Here is a 10,654-nt window from a genome sequence, read left to right as displayed (position 1 = left end):
CCCCAGCCAAACCAGAACCCACCGAAAAACCCCGACCCTCCCGGGCGTCCCTATCCGCGGCGTCCTTTAGGTGGCACCTCTCCTCCAGGAATGAGCCGCCCGGCCCCTCGCAGCCCTGCCCGGGCCGCGGCCGCGCACGGCGGGGGGCTCCGCCGCCGTCGGAGCGGCCCCTGCGCTCCCCGTCTGCCCCCCGGCGCGGCCCCTCCCTCCGTCCCCGCGCCCGTCTCTCTTCCCCCGTCCTCCCTCTCACTCCTCCAGCCAGTAAATCCGATCCAGGCTGATTCCTCTCACGTCAAACCACATGATCCCATAAAACATTCATCGCCTCTCCAGCCCTGCGCCCCGCTCGCTCCCGGGCTGCTCCGGTGCAGCAGGGCTCCGGTGCAGCAGGGGCTCCGCGCTCCCCGCCGCCCGCGGGATCCGCCGCAGCCCCGGCCCCGTGCGTGCGGCGGGCGGGAGGGAGGCAGGAAGGAGGAAAAGGAAGAGAAGGAAGGAAGGAAGGAAGGACGGAGGGAGGAGGAGGCAGGCGAGCAGGCAGGGAGGGGGAGCCTCGCCTGGATGCTGACTCCAGCTCGGGGGCTGCTCATTCCCCCGATGAGCGAGGGCTCCGGCGCAGGGAGAGCCCCCTCCCCGGCCGCCGCCGCCGCTCCGCGCTCGGCCTGAAGTTTCGCACGAGGATCTTGCCCCGCTTTTCGCAAGGATTGTACCGCCTGCCGCTCGACTTTGCGCCTCCAGACGTGCCTTCCCCGACCCCTAAGATGAAGAGGGCGATAGCTGAAGGTAGGTGCGGCCCCGGCCCCCGTGTCCCCCGGCCCCCCCCGCGGTGTGTGTCGTCCCCCCCCGCCCCGCCGGGGCTCCCCGGGGGGCGGCAGGGCAGGGCGAGGCGGCCACGTCCCCAACTTCGCACCGCACCGGGAACTTCCCTCGCTGCAACTTTTTTTTTTTCTTTTTCTTTTTTTTTTTTTTTTTTTCCTCCCGAGGAGGCGGCGGCAGCGGCCAGGTCCCGCCGCGGGGGAGAGGGGCCGGACCCCGGGGGCTGAGCGCTCGGCCCGGGAGAGGCGGCGGGGAGGGCGCGGAGCGGGGGGGGGGGGGGAAGCGCCGTGTCTGCAGGAGCGGAGGAGAGGCGAGGCCGGGGGGGGAGCGAGCACCGGGCTGCGCCCCGGCACGGCTCGGCTCGGCTCCAGCCGCCGAGCGAGGCAGCGGGATGGAAGCAGAGCAGCGGGCTGAGCCCCCGCCGGGGGGGGGGGGGTGTCGGCCGCCCCCTGCGTCGGCTCGGATTTAGGGTGCCGGGGCTGCCCCCCGAAGTTGGAGCGGGCAAACTGCCGCCGTGGGGGGGGGGAGGTAAGCGGGGCGCCCCGCGCTCTTCAGCCCGCATCCCGCGGGGGCGCGGAGCGGCTGCCCCGGCAGAGGGGGCCGTGGGTAGGGAGAGGGGCTGGGGGCCAGCCCGGCTTCCCCCCCCCCCCCCCGCCAGCTCGCAGCCCGGCAGCACCGGGTCCGCTCCCCGAGCACCGGCGGAGGAGCAGCGGGCCCGGCCGGCCGCCGGCGGGTACCTCCGGCCGGGGAAGTTTGCGGAGGCTGCGGGAGCCCCGGAGGGACGGCGGTTACCGGGCTGCGGCGGGGGTCTCTCCCCTTACTCCGTCTCAGCCCCGGTGGCCTTTTGGCAGAGGCTGGGAAGAGCTGGGGGGGGTCGTGTTGGGGGGGGGACGGACCCCCACGTCGGTTCGCCCCGCCTCGGGGAGAGGCAGTCGGCGTGCGGCGAGGCCGGCCTGGCACAGCCGGATCCTCTGGCTGAAAATCGCCCTTTTTAATCTGCTTTGGCAGCCCTGGCGCTAGTCTTTGCTTCCCGGCTCCCGGTGCGGAGGGATGGGGCTGGGGCTGTGCTGGCAGCAGCAGCCGGGGGCTGTTGGAGCTGCCCCGCTGTACCGTCGGTCGCGGCTTGGCCGTTCGCAGCCGCTCCGGGTAAAAAAAAACCCAAATAAAGACCTATATTTGGAGGAACACACGCTCTCACGCCGCAGGTTCGGACCGCTTGGAGAGGCGTGTGCCGCCCAGGTGTGTTTGCTGGAAACCCAGCCCACGGGTTGCAATTTTTAACTCGCGCGATCGAGCCGTTGTGGGAGCTCTGCTGCTGTCCAAGGGAGCGTTTGGCATGCAGAGCCTCTTGCTGCATGGAGCCTCTTGGTGCGTGTGCCATCTCCAGCTCGCTTCCTGTTCCCATCAGTGACACAAATACAACCTTTTTCTTTTTTTTTTTTATTCTTTCTTTCTATTTTGGAGGGCACTCGGGTTGATTTATTTGTGACTATCAGAGGACATATCCAAGCTCTGATCCAAATGGCACACCACCTCCCTTAGAGAGTTTGTGTTGGTTTTAGATCTCAAACGGCCAATTTATTCCTGTTTGGAAAACACCTTGGGAGCAGGTTGCAGTGACGGCTTCTCCTGCGGGCCCTTAGGGGACACCGGTATTTCGGCATCCGTTTGCTACGTGCTGCACCGTCGCCTGGCGCGTGGGTTGCCCGTTGATTTGAACCCAGCGGTTGTGTGTGCTTGTGCACAGGCTGCTGGTGCCGAGCTGGTGGTGAGGGCTGCTTGTCTACCGTGCTGCTGTAGGACGGCTCTCAGCTGTGCGGAGCACTATCCAGGTGCTGGGTGTGGTGCGGGCACCCAGGATAACCTCTCCCTCGCCGCTCCCGATCCTGCTGCAGCACAGCACTTTACACTGTGACATTCCCGGCTGCTGAAGGCATAACGTGAAACGACACAGGAGATAATGAAATATAAAAACTGTGTTACAAACGGCTTTATTTATAGAACAGGGCTTTGAGGGGTTTGGGTTTGAATTCCCCCCCCCCCCCCCCGCAGTTTATGAATTGCTCCTGTGAGAGGCTGGGTAGCCTGGATTGCTGGTAGGTGTGACTGTAAAGTCCTTATGAACCTTGGGAGATTATGTTTAGATGAGTGAGTGACCATCCTACTGTATCTGGACTACATTTCCCAGCGCGGGCTGCTGGGATACTTCAAGTGCCTTGTAAGCCAGAAATAGCCACCAGGGGCAGTTTGACAGGCAGAGCTTTCGCCTGGTGTTCTCAGCACTTACTGCCTTATTAACACGATTTATTCATATTGAAAGAGGTCTTACCAAGCTTATTCTTCTATAAAATTTATTTAAAAAAACCAAAAAACAAACAGAAAACCCGGTGATAGGAGAACCGACACCAACCTCAGAGACTACTTATTCACTGATGTGACAGCAGCTCTTTCTTTTTCTTGAGAGAAAACGCCATTCATCGGTGTATTATTTTATATTTCCTTCCTGTATAATGTTCATTTTGTATCAAGGGGCCGCAGCATTTCCTGGGCTTGGTCCCCGCTTCCTCACCAGGCAGCACGTACCTCAGACCTATATTCTGTGGGACCGTCAAAGGATGTGTGTGGAGAGGTTTTCTAAAGAGGACTATCAGGGCAAAAAGGTGGAGGTGCCGCTGCACCGCTCCATGCCTGGGCATTGTGTCGGTGCAGATGTCGTTGTGTCCCTGCCGGCTCTGTGGTGTTTTCCCCACTAAGAGCGTTAGACAAAGCTGGTCCAGAAAATAAGTTAATTAGAAGCGGCGAAAAGCCGCCGCTGCTCTCTCCGCTGGCTCACCACCAGCATGGGGAGCATGGCAGTCCTGTCTTAACAAAGCAGGTCCTTCATTAATTACCTCCATCCTGTGTTCAGATGCTCTGGGCTTCGCTTGAGTAAGAACCTCCTGGGAGCCTATCCTGCTCATAAGTGTGAAGGAGTCGGTGGTGGGAAGGAGCAAGGGGACAGTTTGCTACCCAGCTGAGACGCCTCCTTCTGCTTTCGTCTGCTACCTGCCCTGCTCAGGGGGCTTGGAGGGAGAGGGCAGGGGAATGGTTGTCTGTCCGTACGCTCGGCCTCGTGGCTCGCTGTGGAGTTGGAAGCTGGGAGGGGATGTGGGGGTCCACAACTCGCATCCCCACAAGTGTCTTGATAACTCGGTGACGATCACTGTGCTAGTGATGAAGGCCTTGTGCCTGCGTAATCTTCTTCTGGCACCACCGACGGCTTTGGCCGTTAAGCCTTCCAAAGGAACGAGCAAAATCTGTGAAATCTAGCAGCACGTATGTGAATTTTCCACCTTCTTTGGCTTGGAAGCAGCGAGGGAGACTGCGAGATGGGGGTAGGGAAGGGGAAGGATGCTCCGGAGGCCGGCTCTCGGGCGTGCTGCTACGCACCCTGCATGCCCAGTGATACTGGCTGTGGGGAGCTGCTGCCTACCCTGGGAAGCGCAATGTCTTCCTTCCCTTCCCATCCTCCTGACCCTGGAGGGAAGGGAGGAGGGAGAGGGAAAATCAGTTGAGCCAGAGCCTCAGCACAAAGCAGGACAAGGAAGATTGCAAAGGGCTGAGCTCTAATCTCTGCTCTGAGCCTGCACATGGCTGCTGTGCCAGTTGCTCGCGCAGCTCAGCCCCGCCGTGCTGCAGGGTGCATCCTCGTGGAGAGGCTGAAGCTGCAGTCCCAGCGCAGGATTCACCCTGCGCATCCAGCCAGAGGCAGAACCGAAGGGAGAAGAAAGGAGTCGGTCTAATTAGGTGTGCGTTTTCTTCCCCTTGGATTTGCAATGCTTTCTGCTGCTGTCACCTTCATTAAGACATACCTCTGAGTGCCGAGCTCCTCTTTTGATGTTCCTAAAGAGGTTTTGTTGTTGTTTTTTTAATGTGGGAGGCGCATACACAGTGGAATAGGAGTATCCTGTGCCACTGCAAAGAGGTGGTGTAAGAGGCAGCATCACAGTGGTGCCTGCGAGGGCTGGGAATTGCACTAGGGCTTCTCCCTCCTGTCCGCGAGGAAAGCTTTGTGCTGTGTCCTCGAGCCAGATGGATCTGTCTGGGATTTGTGAGTAACAGCGTTTCAGGGCTTCTCCATCACAGACTCACACAGAGGTGTGGAAGGGAGGAGGGAGGCTTGTGATCTACAAAGCCCAACCTCTCCTCCCCTTTCATGCTTGTGGTTGCAACTCCTGGAGGTTTCCAGAGACTGAGGGAAAAGGAGACAATTGTACTGAAAAGTCATCATCAGCTAAAAGAAGCCAAGGGTGGATCCTTCCATGTTTGCACAGAGATGCCAAAGCAATTCATACAGACTTTGCTAAAATGTGCAAACTCACCTCAGCCTGTGCTGGTGTCGTCTTATGGCTATCGGGACATGCAGCAGCCTGAGTTTTGGGTGGCTGATTATCCATTATGCTGGTGGGCAGTGATGACACGTAGACTCGGAGCAGATTGGCATCAAAGTGACACAGGTATTTCCTATGGCCTGTGTGCAGCATGCATGGAAAGGCCCTGCCTGTGTGTAAGGCAGAACACATCTGCGTGTGGTGTTGCACAGACTCTGTCCATATGTACTTTGCTTTTAGAGAGCTCCTGGAAGTCAGGGCTTCTGGAGTCTGGTCTTGGCCCTGCTTCTGACTGCTTTGTATCCTTGGCTGGGTCAATGAGCCTTTCTGTGATTTAGTTTCAGCTTTTCCAGCTCAAACGCTGGGCGAGCAATGCTGAGTTATCTCCCGAGGGACCCAGAATATGCTTAAAGGTCAGTCCAGAGCTAAGACGTGGAGGTCTGTGCAATTGCCAGTCACTTCTTTAGCAGTGACACAGTGTCAGGTGACAAGACTGATGATACTTTCCTTAGGGGGGGTTACTGCATCAACAGCAGGTTTGTCTCTCTGGTCTGGCCTGCCTTCCTCACAACCTTTGCATCGTAGCTTGGAGCTGATCAATAGCACCAGCAGATGTTACAGTATTTGTTGTCCCTCTCAAGGCTCTCTGCTCCTGGAATCAGGGGATTAGAAAAGTACTTGAGTTTTATTTTTTAGCCTTCCTGGTTGTCAAAAAAAGCAGAAGCATTACACAAGCATGTGCAAAACATTGAGGAGGTTGGAAGCAAGAAAGTACTCCAATGCTGTGGTTTTTAATATGGTTTCTTGGTAGCTCAAGCAGTATGAGGCATCAGCCTGATGACAGGCTGCAGCCCTTCTCCTCCAGACAGCCAACAGTGTTAGGGTCCTCTCTGCATGCGTCAGGCAAGGGAGGGGTTACAGAGTATTTGCTTTCATAAAATCATAGAAGAGTTTGGAAGAGAGATCTGGAGGTATCTAACCAACCTCTTTCTCAAAGCACAGCTAATTTCAAAGCTTGATCATGTTGCTCAGGCGCTTGTCCTGTCAAGGATGGATGTAATCTCCAAGGATGGAGATATCTTCTCCTCTTCCGCAGCTCAGACTTCTTGGCCTGTCTGGCCAAGGCTGCTCAAGCCCTTTGTCCCCTGGCCTGGATCAGGACCACGAGTGGCCTGTGTCCCTTTGGCACGGTCGGGGTGCCTCTTGTCCGTCACTAGGCATGGCAGTGGTGGAGCAGGAGTGACGGTGCGCATAGCGCCTGGGTCCACGCTTGGTGGGAGTATGTGGTTGTCCCTGTGAGTTCAGGCGTTGGGAGGACCTGAGAGTGGGGGTCACAGTCAGGGTCCCTGGCAGGGACACTCGGGAAGGCAGCAGATGCTTCCACGCAGTTCTGTCTTGTGCCTGTACGTCTGCTTTTCTGACTGCATTTGGGGATGAAGCCCTTGGACATACTTTTTGTATACTGGTTACAGCTCTCCCAGCATGGTGTCCCACATCAGTGTTAAAGCAGAGTTTCCCAGAAACTCTTTAGTCCTTAAACGCACCCTGTGCTGGAAGCCTTTCCTGGACACCGTGCAGTGGCAGAGACCTCTCTGAGGATGTGGTTTAGCATGGCTAGATCCCAGAATCCTGGAGGTGCTGGTGGGAAGGGTCCTCTGGAGGGTCCCGACTCCCACCCTGAGCAGGGCTATTGCTAATGTCGGATCAGGTCTGCTGTGGCTTTCTCTAGCCAAGCTTTGGAAATCTCCAATGATGGAGACTTGCTGGCCTTTCCTAGCACTGGAGCTGATTAAAAAGCTTTTCCTGATGTCTGAACTGAGCCTCCCAAACTGCAGTTCTTGGCCGTGGCTCCTTGCTGTGTCATCTGGCCTCACAAAGGTGTGTTTGGCTCCGTCATCCTTATAACTGCCTTTGAGTAGCTGTAGGCTGCAATGAGATTGCCTTCACCTCCTCTTTGCCAGACCCAACCATCCTAACTCCCTCTACCTGACCTTGTAGGATGCGTGCTGTAGGCTTCTGACCGTGTAGCTCACCCTCCGCTGGACCTTTTTGGTTTCCCCACGTTAATTTTGGACTCGGGACCACAACTGGACACAGTTTGAGGTGCAGCCTCCCCAGTCCTGAGCAGAGAGGGACAGTAACTCCCCCACCCTGCTGCCCACACTCCTCTCAGCACAGCCCAGGAGGTAGTTGCCGCATTCCTAGCAGGAGCAACCATTTGCTCATGCTCACCTTGGTGTCCACCATAGCTCCCAGGCCATTTGCAGCAGACTGCCGCTCGCAGTTTGCAGGCTGGTACTGATGCATGGGGTTATTCTGCCCCAGGTGCAGAACTTTATGCGCTTCTTGTACCAGGTGAGTAACTTCTTCATACTGTTCGCCTTTGGCTCATTCAAAAAGCTTGAACATTTAAGTAAAGAGATGCCTACCTGCATGTGACTTTGGTTCTTTACTGTACTGAAGTGTTATTTAGCAGTGGGTCAGAAACATTTGAAGAAGTCCAGGGTTCCCATCTTGCACTTGGTTTCTCCAGATCACCCTGCTGAATGGTCGTTCCCCGTGCTGCTGCCCACGTTCCAGTCCAGACAGCTAGGGAGAATCTAGTCCTTGACATGGGTTGCCTTCTCCCTTCCACCATCAACATCCTTAGGTGATCCAAGTCCTTTCGCCAAATGATACTTGTTTTGCTGTTTACTTCCTGGAGTTGACTGAGAAAAACTTTCTTGGCCTGCATTTCTGTACTTTATCCAAGGAGGTCTCCATGAAGGTCCGGAGAGCCTTTATTGTCAGCTATGCTTTGATCCCCATCCACAGCTGCAATTCCACATTGAGAGATGAAAAAAAGGCCCAGAGAAAGCAAATGCAAATACACCAGTAGAGTGAGGTTCACTGCCTGGATGGGAGTTTCCAGCCCGTCACAGCTTTGCTCCATCTCGTGGGAGTTCGACACGTTCCCTCAGATGGCTCTTTGAATCTTGTTGCCTTTTTAACTGTTGTGCTTTCTTTTATCTCTCTGTGTTGCACCTTCCTGCTGGAAACAAAGGAATGTTTGCATTCAAATTTGATGCTTTCTTTTCTTCCCTGAGTGCACGGGATAATTATAGTTCCTTGCATGGACTTGTACTAATTGATCAGTTATTAGCAATAATTATAATTTACATGACAGTTTAGGAAGAAGGGGCACTTCTGTGGTAGAACTGATGCTCTAAGATAACAGTTCAGACCTCCTTGCTGATGTGTCAGATCATCTCCCGTGTGCTGTTCATTGGGGAAACGGGTTAACTTTTTTTTTTTTTTTTTTTTACTAAGAACAAATCTTTTGCAAGAACCATCTGGCTGCTAAATTCTTCTCCTGAAGCTGTGCAGTTTGCTGGGAGTTCATTTGCGTCTTTAGCTACTAAAGAGAAAGTAAAAGTGACTGATTAGTCTAAGACTGGGACCATTCACATCAAAGTGACAGATTTTGTGAGCTGGATTTGGGAAAGTGTTTAAAACTGGTGTGTTTTCATTAAATTTTGAAGACTGTGGGCAGAACTGTGCTCTTGGCACTCCAGCACAGCTCTCGACTCTGCACCCTGCGTCGTTATGTCAGAGTGAATTGTGTGGCTGTTAAAATTTGTGTGTGCTTGTTTGATGACTTTAAATATTGATTTTAATTGTGCGTCTTTCTTAAGGCTGTGAGTGATGATCAGAGCCACGTACAATACCCCATGTGCATAACACAGCAACGTGTGCGGGGAGGAGATGTGAACTCGGTCTGCCTCTTAATCAGAAGGGAGGAGGGAGAGGAAAGGAAAAAAATCTTTGGAGGCCCCAAATTCAGCTTTCCCTGCTTCCAGGCACCATGGGGGGCTTTGTCAGAGACACGCCATCAGCTGCCGGACAAGGTGGGATTTCGGAAGCCTTTTCCGAGTGTCAGGCTGCGAAGGCTACGTACCCTCCTTTGACAAAAGGCGTCTTTTGAAATCCTAAGAGCAAATACTGAGTTTGTTAACATTCCATTCAGGACATGGTTTAGTGAGCATGGTGGTGTTGGGTTGACAGTTAGACGTGACGATCCTAAAGGTCTTCTCCAACGTAAACAATTCTATGATTCCATGTCTCTGCAGAGAAAAACGATCACCTGAAAGCCACCGGGACCTTTAGGACTTGCACATCTCCTTGGCATCAGCGTGTTTTGAGGGGCGGTGGGAAGTTGGGAAGAAAACCCTCTCCCTGGGCACAGGTCCCTGCCCAAGCGCACGCGTCCGGCGTGGATCTGGCTGTGATTAATGCTTTTCCATGCCCGTGCAAACATGGTTAGCGTTGGCTTTACACTAGAGGGCTGTCTGTCCCTTTCCCTTCAGAGAAAAGGCAGGAGTGTGTGCGCTGGCAACGCTCTTGTCGTTCGCAGTATCCACACAATTCGACAGCAGCCTGTTTGGTCGGGTGGGTAATGCGACGCGGGCTTGTATTTACTGCTTGCCGTCTCCTTCGTGCCGCACGAGAACGTCCGTGTCCTGGTCTGGAGGGCACTTTGGAGCTGTTTGTCTCAGGTGAAGTGAAGCCTCTCTGGTTTTATCGCCAGGCACTCTGTCCTGCGCAGGTCAGCAGCCTTTCTGCAAGAACCAGCAGGCTTCAAACTGGCGCTGGCCTTCCCCTCCTGTTTGTTCAGGCCACTTTTGCTGTCAGGAGTAATGGCACCAAGCGTTAGCTTGGGTTTCCAGGATTTTGTGGCGTTTTCTGCTGCAGCCCTGTGCTTGCGAGGAGCTGCGGCCCCCAACATTTGCACATCCAGTTCTGCAAGCTGCGGAGTGCACCCAGGCGGGAGCTGCTTTGGAAATGGCTACCCCGGGGGCAAGAGGAGGGTCGTCAGTGTCCTAGGGCTGAAAGATTTGGCAGCTATAAGCTCAGGCTTCCTCTGGGTCTCCTGCAAACAGCAGGGCTGGGACCTCTCGGGGGACCTTGGCCACCACGAAGGCCAATTGCTTCGGGTCCACGCAGGCACTCGTATCACAGGTCCATTTAATTCTGTCCCCGCTCACCTTCATCTAGACTGGCTTTAACTCCGGTGAGGATGAAACCAGCTGAGGTTTGCCTCCGCTTAACAAACTCGGTTTGAATTCGGACCTTTCCTTAAAGCGGCACAGCTGCCTGGAGAGATGCGACCGTGAACACAAGCCCCTCGGTGACTTCCAAGTGCGTCGTGCCAGCTGCGTTCGGGGCGTTTGTTTCCATTCCTGGATGCTCGTGCGGTCCACGTTTGGCTTGATTTGGGCAGAAGCGGCATTAATCGCGAGCAGCCGAGTCCCTTGGCCTTTGCTAACGAGGGTCGGCTTCAGCGAGCAGGGCTGGAGGTGGGGGGGATGCGGTGAGGTGGCCGGGAGCCAGCAAAGGGGAGGCACTGGTGGGAGGGAGAGCGGTGCTGGCACGCTCCGGGGCCGCGTCCCGCGCGTACTGGAGTGCAGACGTCGGTTCTTTGTCAGCAGCTG

General features: G+C 55.5%; 1 protein-coding gene across 1 annotated transcript in view; it reads left to right on the top strand.

The window, feature by feature from the left end:
• Positions 1–446: 446 nt before the first annotated feature.
• The window catches only part of RTN4R (reticulon 4 receptor), a 79,372-nt gene continuing 69,164 nt past the window's right edge, over positions 447–10,654 (top strand). Inside the window, exon 1 of the mRNA XM_075039667.1 lies at positions 447–780. Within this exon, the coding sequence (XP_074895768.1) occupies positions 759–780 (22 nt within the window). The 5' untranslated portion in view covers positions 447–758. The remainder of the gene's footprint in view (positions 781–10,654) is intronic.

This window comes from Buteo buteo, chromosome 11 (assembly GCF_964188355.1).
Source record: "Buteo buteo chromosome 11, bButBut1.hap1.1, whole genome shotgun sequence".
NCBI classification, from domain to species: domain Eukaryota; kingdom Metazoa; phylum Chordata; class Aves; order Accipitriformes; family Accipitridae; genus Buteo; species Buteo buteo.
The sequence above is the reverse complement of the archived record's forward strand: the minus strand, read 5'-3'. Positions and strand labels throughout refer to the sequence as shown.